Below are 15092 nucleotides of genomic sequence, written 5' to 3'. Positions count from 1 at the left end.
AAAAAACCTTAACATTGAAATAAACAACTTAGTATTTAATTAAAAATCAAATTAAAAAACCAAATGAATTACAATAGTTGTCCAGAAGGAACGCTTTCAAACTTATCAGTCTATCTTCTGTGAACTTTGAGGTACTTGCGCTAATAACTGCAAAACCAAATGGTGGTTGGAAATTGTAGACTACATACTTAAAAATATTAAACTAAACGACATAAGTTAATGAAAATGGATATAAGTTGGCAGGCTATTGCATTCCAAGACAGCTGTAATTGCTATTTTGAGTAGGGACACATCATGTTCCCATATAGCTATATCCATTTTCATAACTTTATGTCAATTAATTTAATACTTTTAAGTATGCAGTCTATAATTTAAACTCATCCAATGTTTGGTTTTGCAGTTATTAGAAAGTACAGTTGACTCCTGGACCTACGGTGCGTGGGTATAATTCAAACAAATACCACCTTTAGTCCAGACAAATTAATATATTTTTTTACAACAAAAATGAGACGTTCTAACCAAATGATGCTTCAAATATAATGTGCAGAATAATTTTGAATTTGGTTTTGCCAATGACCTCTATTCTTTTGTCATTAAAAGTAGAAAAAAAAGTTTATTTTTTCTTTATTCATATTTATTGTCTAATTATTTTAACTGTACTAATATGCAACTGTTTACATTAAGTTCAATAATGACTAATTTACAACTTGTTAACATACTACAAGTATTTATGGATGATAAAGCGGCCATATTAAATTTCTTAAACATTGATACCTTCACTTTAACCCTTAAACGCCCAACCTTTTTTAGGTTCCATGTACGCCCAAGGGTGGGTAAAAAATGTCCACCTCGAAAATAGCTAATATATTTATTGAGAGGTGTTGGAAATGGATTAAACTTAAGAATCCTATGCTTAATAAACACAGCATCTTCTAAAATATTAATATAAACAATTTACAAACCTTACAACAAAATTACAATGTACATCAAAATTAACATACAAGTAAAAGCCAATAATTCAGATTTGTCGACTTTCTCCACATTCTTCCTTTCAGCCTCCTCATTGGCGGATAATTATGTATATTATGTAATTATACATCGATAATTATATGGATTGTCTTCCTACCAACGAGAAATTATATAGAAACCTTTAGGAACAAGTTTTACCAAGGGTGTACTTTTTATGCCCACCCATATTTAACTCAAGATGCTACTTTTATTTTCAAAAATATCGGTAGAACCAAATTAACATTCGATAAAGGGATATCTTTTTAACAATAAATAATTTTTAAAAAAATTTTAAAAATGTAATAAATATGTTACAAGGGAATACGCATTAGGTGGACATTTTTTACCCACCCTTGGGCGTTTAAGGGTTAATGTATGGGTGATAGAAATATGAAGGTGACTTCAAAGTGGACTGATAAGTCTGAAAATGTTCGTTCCTGAACTAATATCGTAATCCATTAACCATTTGGATTTTTAATTAAACATTTATATCAATTACAACAGAAGTTTTTTAATTCAATGTTAACGTTTTTATAGTATTTTGGTTTTTCTGTAGGGACCTTTTTGTATTTGATATTTTTCTATCGAAGTCACTCTCATAAACTTATTTTTCCTCATACAGATGGAAGGCTCAGAGTCGGAAAATTCAGCTTCTGGTTCCGGTTCAGAAAATGAGAGCAAAAGTGATTCCAGTAACAACTCTGGAAGGTAAGTGATATAACTTTAAAGACTATTGATTCTCATTATAAATATATGAATGACATGTTACACCTGATTTCATAAATATCAGTACCCAAAATTTATAACAATTATCTTTTTTTTTTATTACATATTTTCATTTACAATCTGCTTCATCGAAGCTATAAGCAAATAGTTTGAATGTTAAATACATGAGGGAGAAGCTGCCCTGTGGCAACCCTCCTATTATAATTTTTTACATTTGATCACAATATGTATATATTTAATTTATTAAATCTGTTGGCCATAGTTTCTTCAGTCGTCTTGCGAATTCGGGAGGAGTGTTCAGCAGTCTTGCTTCATCATTTGGATGACTTCTCAGTCCATCAAGGTAGCTCTTTGTGATCCTTGGAATTTCTTCCTCTACCAAGGGTGTAGCTGAGTCCTCGTGTAGGGTTTTATTGCTTACATACCAGGGTGCGTTGAATATCATCCTCAATATTTTTGATTGGACTCTTTGTATTATCTTGATATTTGATGGCTTTGAGCATCCCCAGAGTTGAACACCATAGGTCCAAATTGGTTTTATCATAGTTTTATACAGGAGCAGTTTATTTTCAATATTGAGTTTTGATTTTCGACCAATAAGCCAGCTCATTTGTCGTATTTTGATGTTGATCTGGGTTTTCTTGGCTTGGATGTGCGGCTTCCATGTTAATCTTTTGTCAAGGGTTAGTCCCAAATATTTGACTTGTGTGCTGACTGGTAATTGTGTATCATTTAGTGTTATTGTTGGGCATACATCTCTTCGGTTTGTAAATGTAACTTGGGTTGACTTCGTTTCATTTACTTTCACCTTCCATTTGTTGAGCCATGTTCCCAATTGGTCAAGGTGGTTTTGCAGTTGTGCAGACGCGATAATAGGGTCCTCATTGACAGCGATTATGGTGGTGTCATCAGCGAATGTTGAGATTTGGGTTGTTTCAGTGGTTGGGATATCTGCGGTAAATAATAGGTAAAGGAGAGGGCCCAGGACACTACCCTGTGGTACACCTGATTTAATGGGAAAATATGTGGAAGTTGCTGTGTTATATTTTACTTGGAAGTAACGATCTTCAATGTAGGATTTCATGATTAGGTAGTAGGGGGTTGGAAGAATACATTTGAGTTTGTATAAAAGTCCAGTATGCCATACTCTATCAAATGCCTTTTCTACATCTAAGAATGCCGCTGTGCAATATTTTTTTTCCTCAATAGCAGTAAGGATTTTTGTTATAATTCTATGAGTCTGTTGTGTTGTGGAGTGTCTCTCTCTAAAACCAAACTGGTGTGTGGGTATTTCTACATCTAGGTTAATGTCATTCTTCAGTCTACCAAGTAGTAGTCTTTCGAAGATCTTAGACATTATCGGCAACAAGCTGATTGGCCGATAGGATGATGTTTTATTTGGAGGTTTACCCGGTTTGTGAATCATTATTATTTGCGCAAATTTCCATGTGATTGGGAAATATGTCAGTCTGATTGCACTATTGTATATTGTAGTTAGCATGACCAATGCTCTTCTCGGAAGATGTTTCAGTATTAATCCTGTTATTAGGTCAAATCCAGGTGCTTTGTGGTTATTGCATTTTTCTATTTCTAGTTTAACTTCTGATGTATTGAATGGTGTTATTGGAAGCGTCATAGGGCAAGCACTATCCAGGAAGTCTCTTATTAAGTTTCCATCATCATTATTCTCTACTTGGTGTTCTTTAAAAATACCAGCTAAGTATTCTGCAAATGCTGAAGCTTTTTCCTCGTCTGATCTTCCCCAAGTACCATCATCTTTCTTAATTGGCGAGTTGTGTTCTGTAGGTCTCTTTAAGTGTTTTGTTGCCTTCCATATTGAGTGATCTTCTTTAGACAAGGTACTAATGTAGTGTTCAAATGTGGCATTGCGTGCTTCATTTAGCGCTGTTTTTAATTGTCTGGTTAATCGTTTATATTCGTGTTTGTCATTAATGTTGCGGCTTCTTTGCCATCTACCTCTTGCTCTTCGTTTTTCGACTATTAGTTGTCTAATATAATTCGAAGTGGTATTTTTGTTTTCTTGCTTTGGAGTTGATGGTGTAGCTCGATATGCAGCTTGCTGAATTTGACAGGTGAAGTGGTTTATAGCCTTATCTATGTCATCTTTTTCTTTGAGTCTGATTCCAAGATTTATATTCGTGTCAAGCTGGTACTTGAATTCACACCAATTAGTTTTAGGGGAAGTCAACTTGGGTATTTCAGGTCGTTTGATTATGTGGGTGCTGATTGTTGCTAGGATTGGTGTGTGGTCAGACGAGAGATCCCAACTTGCTTCTATGTTTGTGTAGTTTGCTGCAATTCCTTTTAGGATAAAGAAGTCGAGTAGATCTGGTAGTCTATTTGTATCGGACGGCCAGTACGTTGGTTGTCCCGTCGATAAGTAGGTGCAGTTTGTGTTGTTGATGGCATCTAGTAGGCTTCTGCCTTTTGGTGTAATGAGTCGTGAACCCCAATTCGTATGCTTAGCATTCCAATCACCTCCAACAATGAATTTGTTACCTAGCTTGTTGAATAGTTCTTCGTATTCTTCAGTTGTGATTCTATGTCTAGGAGGGCTATATATTGCAGCAATTTCGAAGTTCCAAGGCCTGGCATTTATATTAAGTATTGTTGCTTGTAGCTTATCTGTTTTATGTTCCAGCATTTGATGATGTTGTATATTGTTCCTTATAATTATTGCAGATCCTCCATGGGCTGTTCCATCTGGGTGACTAGTGTGGTAGACTGAGTATTGAGGTATTTTAATTACGCTTCTTTCTGTGAAATGCGTTTCGGATACAAAGAGGATGTCTATTATGTTGTCCTCTAGGAATTGGATTACTTCTGCTTTATGGTTTGCTAAACCATTTGCGTTCCATTCGGCTATTCGAACAGATCTAATGAATTTTATTAATTAATGTTGTTAGCGTGGTAAGGATCATGCTGTTTTGATTCATTAGTTGGGTGAACATTGCTTTAAATTCGTTTAAGAATAAGTTCATCTGAGACCCTATGTCAGCTACTTGATTTCCTGCTCTTACTGCTTGGGCATAGGATTGGGTTCCATTCTGTTGTTGGTACTGTGATTGTTGACTCTGATACTGTGAAGTTGGTGCTGGGTTAACATTTTGATGTGGGTTCTGATTATTATGGGTTGACTGATTTCCGCGTTGTCTATTATTTCTTACATTTTGCAAGTCCTTGTAAATTACGCAGCCTTTATAGTTTGCAGTGTGTTCTCCGTTACACAGGGCACATTTTGCTGGTGTATTTCTGGGTTTTGTACATTCTGGCGTCGGATGACTTCCTCCACATTTCACGCATGCGTAAGGTCTTGTACAATACGCTTTTGTGTGTCCATAACGTTGACAGCGCTGACACTGTGTTATATTTTTCTTTCTGTGAGGAGGTTCAAAGCTGACTTTCATATTGCCGATAGAATCCAGTGTATAGATGTGTTTGTTGTTTTCTTTCGGTTCTAGGTCCACATAGAACATTGACAGTGGTGATTTATTGACTCTGTGTAATACGTTAATGATATTACGGACAGTATGCCCTGATTTAGCTAGTTCACTTTTTATTTCTTCAACTGGCATCGAGTGGTGTAAATTTCTTATAACTACCCTATAAGCTCTATCTTGTTTTGCTTGGTATGTGTGGTGAACTATTTTGCTACTATTTAAATGCTGTATAAGTTTTCTGTATGACTCAATAGTTTTTGTGTTTATTTTTATTGTGTCATTTGGGAGAGCTTTCGACTGGTAGTCTTCTGCTTTAATGACTGTCGATAGGTTTTCAGTCATCTTTTTGATATCATTTACCCCATAAATAAATATAGGTGGAGGTTTAGGTGTTACTGGTGTGTTATTATTATCAGTTAGGTTTTCTAATGGTTCAAATCTGTTGTTTGTACTCACTTGCATTGTTGTTGTGTTATCATCTTTGGGGTTTGCTTTTCTTTTTTTTGTAATTTTTTTGACTGTTTGCCAATCATGGACATTTTCTATGGTTTCGTCGTCTTCATCGCTTGAGTTTTCCATGACAAGTTCCTCTCCACTGAGGATGTATTGGGAAGCATTTGATGTATTTGGTTGATCCATTTGAGGTGCAGGGAGGTTTTGGTTATATTGGTGATTATTGTTTGGGAATGGAGTAGGCGGGATATATTGGTTTGTTGTCTGTTGGCTGCTCGGGAATCCATAAAATGGGGGCGATATTACTGGAGGTTGTTGAGGCTGTGTATATATTTGGGGCACATTATACAACCCCCCATTTGGCACTTGATTTTGGTGGTACATTTCCTTAATATAGTACGCCACTGAGTTAAAAATTAATCACATAAATAGTAATTTAGAATTAATCACTCAAATCGTTTTTTAATTATTATTTCACTAATTACCATAAACTAGTCCCGGCCGATAGCCGAGACCGGCACAAAAACTTGGAACTTGGATCTCGAGAGCGATATGGTACGTCTTTACTGCTCGGAATCCAAATACACACTTTATAACAATTATCTAAATTCTAAATAGTGTAGATTGAGTAGGTCAAGGTTTTCTAAGGCCACCCTCACATGAAGTTACTAAAAGGAAACCAGTTGTATACTTAAGTTACCAGTCAGTTGCTTATTAGGGAGTTTTTGTAACTGCCTAACGTAACGTATCTCCCTATACATAAAGCACTAACGTAACGTAAAGTCATTTTTAAATTCCGTTGACATTAAAAAAATAAAACAATGTTCACACAATATACAATTAATATACAAATGTAAAAAAAGATACATGTGAATGATAAAATTGTATGGTTTTAATTGCTTCTATTTAAATATAAAAATATTATTTTTCCGTAGTTTTAAATTTTTTATTTTTGTTTATACCTACTTTTTAGTTGTAAAATTGTACTTACATCAGAATTCCAGTAAAATGTAAATAATTTGTTCATATTTATTTGAAAATTTTACTGAAATTGGGTCATTTGTTTATCTATTTATTGTGGTGATCACTGTATTTCTTAAATACAAGATTTATTTGTTTTGCTTTATTAATAGACAACTTAAAAAAAGAATGTGTGTACTTTGTACGCACGTAATAAGATATTCTTCTATTATATAATAGGTAATTTAAACGAAGTAAATATACTTAAAAGGTTATTTGTACTTATTTTATTTAAAAATCAAACTAACTTTCTTATCTACCACTTTCAAAAAAGAAGAATATCTTCAAAAATTATATAATAATATACTTACAATCATAAAATCTATAAAGAAAAAATAAAAAAATAATAACTTGCTTGGGGCTTGAACCCACTTCAAGTCTACCGCGCCGTACGAAAGTTGACGCCATTTCAAACTGCACCAAACTCTCGTATACGTCATGTGGGAATATACACAAACTAAACGTTTACACCATAAATTTATATGAATTTAATAAAATTATTAGTTTGATTTTTGTCGAAATAAAATACAGCAAAATATAGAGTAAGAAAACGATATATGAGATGAAGATTTGTAGAAAGTTTGTTCGTAATAAGATTATGTAAATTAAAGCATTGCCTACTAATAGGTAACTACATTATTTTGTTTACATTTTCCAAATAGATAGGTATTGAAACTATTAGGTATTTCCAACTGAAACATTTAGAATTACGTACCTGCGGCTTTTCAAAACTATTTAAAAAGTCACTATAATTATAAATTTGATTTTATTTCTGTCCACACATCAATAAAAACTAATATTATACAATATTTTTGTTTACCGATAACCTCCATATTGAACAATTATTGACAGATAATTTCAAAATTTCAACACCCAATCAGAGCCCGTATAACAACTAATACCATACTGTCGGTGTGCGCATGCGCGCGGATTAATCAAATTTTACCCTCATCGATTCGCCGCTAAAGAAGAATATCTTCAAAAACAATCAAATTTTAAGGGGGGGGGTATGGTTTGAAATATTTAATTTTTTTATTATTTCAAATAAAAGTGCACACTTCCAAGAATACTCTCTGAAAATTTCAGATTGATCGGAGTAAAATTACCCGAGATACAGAGTGTTGAATATCCCTACCTTCGACCCACTTTGCCGCAGCTTCGCGCCAGCACGCTTGAGCGTAGTGAGAAACGTTAAACAACTGTTCGCCTTCTCTTTTGTAGATTACTCCGCAATTCAAAAAATATATTCCAATGTTCATCACTTACGATTTTTCAGACAAATAAGAAGATGAAGATGCAGTTGTCAAAACTTTAAACGCATTTTTCTCAAAGCTGCTTTTTCAAATGCTGTGGACATTGTAACTGAAAAACTACTTGACCGATCTGCCTGAAATTTTGCTTAGATTTTATTTAGACATTTCGTGAGGTAACAAAGTCGAGATATTTTTCGTTTTATGCTTAATTTTTGTTCAACAATAATAAATCTGTTGGTGTTCACATTTTTATCAAAAATTTCGTATTTTTGGCTTCTGAGTGTTACCAAAAATTCAAAAATCATTAAAAATAAAAAAACTCGACGTTGTTACCTCGTGAAACTCAATAAGCTAATTAAATCTTTTTGAATTTTTTGTTTCGTATGATCCAGTGAAGAGTTCTGATGTCCACCGCAAAATCCATTTTTTTTTGAGCTGCCTGCCAAAATTTGTCACCAATGGCTTATTTTTTAATATTTTGGATTGAATTTTTTCTTAAATATTCTTGTAATTGTACTTAATATGTTTATTTAATTTAAAAATAAAATAATTCTACCATAGCTTTGAAAAAAATTTACAAAAATGTGCTGTGTGAGATGTTGATTTCAAACCATACCCCCTTTAATCTATTATGAAGTGCCAATTTCCAATAACAAACAAAGAATAATTTACTCAAATAGACTAAATCAATATAACCTTAAATGTTTATACAATACACGGGCGGTCCGCTGATGAAATGTTGATTTGGTAGGTAATCTGGCAAGATCCTCTTGTGCATTCGGTAACTTTCGTTTCGATAGGGATGCGTCCTAACGTACATGAGCGTTACTTTAGGTAATACGTATCGTTAGCTCAACCATTAATGCGCATGAGTATATGTCAAAAATATATGTTACGTTTACGTATTTGTGTGCACAAAAACTCACTATTCCTTGCTGTCCATGTATTTTAATGAGTATCTGCACACAGTGCCACTAGTTAATCATACCTATTCTGTAACTCATTTCGATGATAGAAGTCAGTAAAATCGAATAGAAGTGACCAAGTCGAATAGAAATAGTCCAAATCCGTATTCCATAACTACTTCGGAATCTCTACAATCGTAATGTGAATAGAAATCACTTCGACAGCATTTACCCTGTCGAGATGAGATTCCGATTATCGGAATTCTGGTTGACGCAAGCGCATTTTGTTTTGTTTTGACGTTTATATTTTATATATAAAAATAATTAATTACATACTACTTATTTATAATTATTTATAGTATTTGTACCTTTTTTTAGCTGCTTAATTTTTAGTCTGTGGTGTTATTTGTTTAGAGAACTATATATATTTCATTTAGACATGTTGTACGAGTATGAATAATTGGACCTAACCTTATTTATTTGCTACTTGGCGTCTGAGTGTTTCCCATTCACATTGTTGCCATATTTTGTTCGTATATTTCTTGTACAATTGCAATCAATGGTATAATCCACAAGAATAGCTTGATAAATAAATATTATACCAGTATACTTGTATATTTATCAGTCAACGCTCATAGCCTGAACAAATTATAGAAAAGATGCCATTTTTGGGAAAAGTTGTTTAGCAGTTATTTCAACTGAAATCGAATCTTAAAGATTGCATATTATTAGTAATATCAATTTTAAATAATTTATTAATAATAATGAATTAATAACATCAATTTAAATATCTTTGATTTAAAAGCATTTATACTTCTTATCTTCACTTATCTTTTTTATTTATCAGTTTATCTTCTTTTTTATATCAATTTTAATTAACTTTAATTTAAAACCATTTATCCTCTTTTAAGCTTTTTGCATCCAGTATTTACACGAATATTTTATTTACTTCTCAAAACTTTGAGGATAGTATGAAGAAAGTATGAAAACATTGAGGAAATGGCAACGGTGTCATATCTCAAGTAACAAAATAGGTCACAGAACACAATTTCGCTGGTTACTGCGCGGCTGCCACCTCCTCAGAACCGCGTGAAATAGAAGTCAGAGATTCCGATTACGATATGAGTTACAGAATACCGATCCAAACACAAAAATGACGCGATAGATATCAAACATTCCGATTTTGGGTAATTACGATTCGACTTGGTCATTTCTATTCGATTTGTTAAAAGTTACAGAATAGGGCTGAATAACTGGTCTGTAATGCGTTAGTGATCAGTCTGCGATTGGACGTGCATGTTGCTTAGGGACTAGTTTCTAGTTTGTTTTAATATTATTTTATTAGTTAAAATTACCACACGATATGACGAAAGTGGCAGAATAGGCGTTGAATATAAAATTAGTACAAGAGGTGGAAAAACATCTGTGCCTATATGACTATATGTTGAATGGATAATTCTGACCTTTTTGTGTCTTCTGTTATAATAATAAAGGATCTTTATCACTTGAATCACTAGACATTTTTAATGCGAGAATAACAATCAATAATATTTAATAAAGGTTTAAAATTTAAACACTGTATTTAATTACAAAGCTTTAATCGAGAAGTGACTAGTTTTTATTAATTTTCAGTTGCGTAGTGTGTGATTTATAGTTGGTAACCAGTTGGTGATTGTAGTTTCCAACTACTTTAGTTTCTTTTTAGTAGCTTCATGGTCGGACAGCCTAAGGATTGTAGCACTGTGATGATGGTGAATGATATTTAATAAAGTAAAAATTTAGGTTTGTTATATATGGCTGAAAGACTTCGGTCGATGGCCTTTTGGTACATTGTATCAATAAAGTATGTCTCTCTCTCTAGGTTTGTTAAGTAAAGTAAAATAAATCTAATTTCAAGACATGTTGACATTATTATAAATATGCTTTTACAGCAGACAATATTAAATTTTAAAACTACACCCATACCTCGCTATACGGCCGCTCTGTATACGGCATTTCGCTATAACGGCCCTGTTCAATTACGGCACGGTTTCGATTTACGGCCTAAAATGTTCCGCTATAACGGCCTTATGTTGTCATTCTCGAGCAAACGCAATCTCGATGCACACTCTTTTCTATTTTAACTGGTTTATACATAATTTGAAAATAAAACGAGATGAGGACGCATCTAAGGAATATAATATCAACATTTTAAAGGGGATTATTGAAAAACGTGGTTATAAACCTGAACAAGTGTTTAACGTAGACGAAACAGGAATTTATTGGAAGCAAATGCCTGATTGCACGTACATTTCAAAAACCTAAAAATCTGCCCCTGGTTATAAATGGTCTAAAGAACGATTAACTTTGCTACTTGGTGCAAATCTTCTTCTTCTACGGCACTACAGCCCAAATTGAGCCTTGGCCTCCTTTATTTTTTGCCTCCACCCTTGCCTGTCTGTGGCTGCTCTTCTCCATACACGGACTCCTAAAAGGGCTTGTGCGTCGCTGTTTACTGTGTTTTCCCAGCGCTTTCATGGCTTCCCAACCAGTCTCTTTCCTTGCATTCTAGCTATCAGTGCTCATTTTGGTAGCCTATCCTCTCCCATTCTTATCACATGTCCGGCCCACTGCAATCTTTGTATTCTAATGAAGTCTGACAGGGGCGTTTCCTTATAAAGTTGATAAAGCTCGTTGTATCGACTTCCTGAAGATTCCGTTTTCCCTCACAGGTCCTAGTATTCTCCTAAGTACTTTCCTTTCGAATGTGTCGAGTTGGTGCAAATGCCACTAGTGATTTTACACTAAAACCACTTCTAATATATTGGTCCGAAAATCCAAGGCCTATTACAGGACTAAATAAAAATCATTTACCCGTTATATGGAGATACAACAAGAAAGCTTGGAGTTTGTAGATTATTTTTGGTTTTGGAATCTATTATTATTTTATATACCAGTGTATGTGCTTTTTTGTATACATTTTTGATTTAAATAAAATAAACAGATAAAATGCATTTTTAACGACAAACCATGTAACATATTTAACAAATTTTGAACCGATCCCATTAAATTTTTATGAATTTGTATTAGAATAATTGATTCGTTATACGGCATTTCGCTTTGCGGCCATGTTTCGTGGAACGTATCTAGGCCGTAAAGCGAGGTATGGGTGTAGTGAGTTGTAGAAGACATATAAATATGTTTTCTTGTTTCATTCTTTTTTTTTTTTGTATCCATTATATATTTGCTAGCAGTGACTGAGGGACCGTTATGAACAAATAATTATCAAAGGTAATGATGTAAGACGACAATAGTCAAAGAATTTTCTCAGGGAGAAAATTCTCGTTGGTAATTTTCTAAAAATGCTTTAAGCAGTATGGTTTACATCGGAAACAACTGTTATCGAATAAAACAGACTGGGGAATTTGCAATGTGGTTTTTATTTGTTAATATTATCGTTTCATAATGTGCAAGCATCACAACAAGCGATTGACAGTGTAATAATTATTTTCCTTTATTAAATACCGTAAAGTGAGGCTACTTTGTGACACATGTGGTTACTTTGTGACAGTGGCCTCTAAAGTTAAACTTTTTAACTTGGCCGAGCCATTAGAAATGCTGGAATAGTTAAAATGTTTTGTTTCAATAGTAGACTATGTGCGCTATCTAGGGAACAATATCCAAAGTTCTTAGTGCAACTTCGCTCGTCATGCCACAGCTGATTTGATCATCGTCAAAACAGGTGATTTTAGTTTGGCGTGTAAACTTTGACTTTTTTAGAAGATATTTCTACCAAAGTTTTATATTTTAATACAATATGTTGCTTGAATCTAATACTAAAATATTGTATGTGCAAAATGTACGGGTTTTTCTTTGTGCCAGTTAGAATGGCATATAAATATCGCAGAAATTTGACAGTTTCTTGATTTCTATAACATATAGCGCATTATAGTTTTCACTGAACATACGAGGAAAGATTGAGCTTTCAGTTGGTATTTTTAAAATTATAATAAACCTAAAGTGTATGTACATACTACATCATCACAAAACCTAAAAAAGTGTCACAAAGTAGCCTCATTTTACTAGGTAAATTGGCAAAAATAACCAAACCAAAAAGTAATGTGTGAAATCATCTTGATTTGAAAAAAGTTGAAAGGATAGTAGTTTATACTTGTAAATTTTGTGCTAGTAAGTATGCAAACTACAAGAATCATCATAGTACGTCAAAATGAGGCAGGAACGATTCATAGATGGTGCCGGTTGCATCCTTTGTAATTATTTTAATAATTAAACTGAAAGAATGAAAAGATTTGATCCAGTGCTTCTACTCAGGTGCTCTGATCAAAAAAAGTTGAATTCGAAATACGTATAAGCACATCGTAGACGCCCTATTTTGTAATCAAATCTGAAACATTATAATAGTGTTTAAAATGTCCCAATGGTATTAAAACTGCTTTAAACGACTGGAAAGTGGAAATGAGTATAATAAGGTTTACTGTAAAGAGACCGAAATCATTAGACCGAAAGCAGTAGACCGAACTCATTAGACCGAAAAGCACTTTACCGAAACCTTACTAGACCGAACAGCAGAAGACCGAAAAGCAGTTCTTTTTATTTGTCGCAGTAAAAGAGATAAGACTAATGCAATTACAACTAAATGTTATTTGGATGGTTATTATAAATAGTTAAAATGGTGTTAACGTCACTCTGCCCTTAATTTATTTTTACCTTCACTAATTTGTTTAACGGATGAAAATTATTTCATATCAGACTGCACAGAGTAACAATTTACACAGTCTATATATAAAATAATACAAAAAAAATACAATAAACACATATGCAAAATCTTAGCATAATTTACTGCAAACTTTTTAAATTTATTTACCATTTCAGTCTAATGCTATTCGGTGTAGTGAGGTTTCAGTAAAGTGCTTTTCGGTCTAATGAGTTCGGTCTACTGCTTTCGGTCTAATTGTCGTGTACCGTATAATAATACTCATAACAAGTACTGCAGATTCATCCTTTAAGGGTGAAGGATATATTAGAGATAATTAAAAAAATACTAGTTCACCCAAAAATTTGTCGTGTTCGAGGTTGAGGTTGTGTTTTATTGATGGACAGATATTTTACTTAAAAATTGATAGTGAGTTATGATCTATGATATTCAGAACTATAGACGATAATTTGGAAATTATTTTAGAAATTTAGAAAGTTTTATTACTAGGGGAAAGGGATTTTCAGATGCTTTAACAACTTCCAGCACATTAGGTAGCTTTAGCATAGCACGTCAACTGTGAAGAAGACCCATATACTTTGGGCTCATGAGTAATTTTTTATGACTCAAATTAATGTTCATTTTGTTTAAGTTTGTAAGTTTTTATTTTTTGAGAAAATGAGAATATTGTGTTTTTTTATTTGTCCCCAAAGATGAAGCATAAATTATTATTAAGATAGTTTTAATTAATATTCAATAAAATCTTAGATTTTGTGTTGGTTTTTGCACTTTTGGTAGGTCATTCTCAGAAAATACTATCGTCAAAAATATTCCCAATTTTTTTATTCTCTAGAATTTTGATTGGTTTTTTTTTCTTGTCAAAATATACATTTGGTAATTTTCCACTCTGAAAGTATGTAACTTCAAATTATCAGCGCAATAAAACTTTCACTAATTTTGAAATATTAACTTCTCAATTTATTTTTGATGGACAGGCATAAAAAGTTTACATTTTATCGTTTATTTAGATTGTGCATCATCTATCTGTCACCGTTCCACATTACCAGATATTTTATAAACTTAATTTTCTAAAAATGGCAATAAAAAACATGATTGAATTTGGAAAACTCTGGCACTTGGTTGTAAGAGCTTTGTACCGTACCTTGTTTTTTCCATTAAACTCTAATCTAATGGGTCCTGGGGCCTCAATGAAGGCCAACAGTTTCCTTATTTGTAGTTTTAGGATCTCTTTTGGTTCAATCCTCAATTGACCAGGAAATTCTAGCCTGACTTCACATTACAATGTCATACTATGATGTGTATGAGTCTCTTCTTCCATTTCGCATTTTCTGCACCATGGTTCATTGACCTTACCTAATTTGTATAGGTGTGGAGAATTAACATATCGGAAAAAAACGGGAAAAATTGGGAAAAACAGGTTTTTTCCAAACCATTGGAAAAATTGAAAAAAATGGGAAAATTTGAAAATATTTTTTAATTAAGACTTGAGTGTACTTAAACTAAGAGACTTTATTGTAAGTATAAAAACCGAAACTTCAAAGCTAGAAAGCAC

General features: G+C 33.1%; 1 protein-coding gene across 1 annotated transcript in view; it reads left to right on the top strand.

Annotated features, from left to right (window-relative positions):
* The window catches only part of LOC114331294 (chromodomain-helicase-DNA-binding protein 1), a 105526-nt gene that overhangs the window by 5716 nt on the left and 84718 nt on the right, over positions 1–15092 (top strand). The window contains exon 2 of the mRNA XM_050663241.1: positions 1631–1716. Coding sequence (XP_050519198.1) covers positions 1631–1716 — 86 coding nt within the window. The remainder of the gene's footprint in view (positions 1–1630; positions 1717–15092) is intronic.

Source organism: Diabrotica virgifera, chromosome 10, assembly GCF_917563875.1.
Source record: "Diabrotica virgifera virgifera chromosome 10, PGI_DIABVI_V3a".
NCBI classification, from domain to species: domain Eukaryota; kingdom Metazoa; phylum Arthropoda; class Insecta; order Coleoptera; family Chrysomelidae; genus Diabrotica; species Diabrotica virgifera.
Note: the sequence above shows the minus strand (reverse complement) of the source record. Positions and strands in the feature narration are given on the sequence as shown.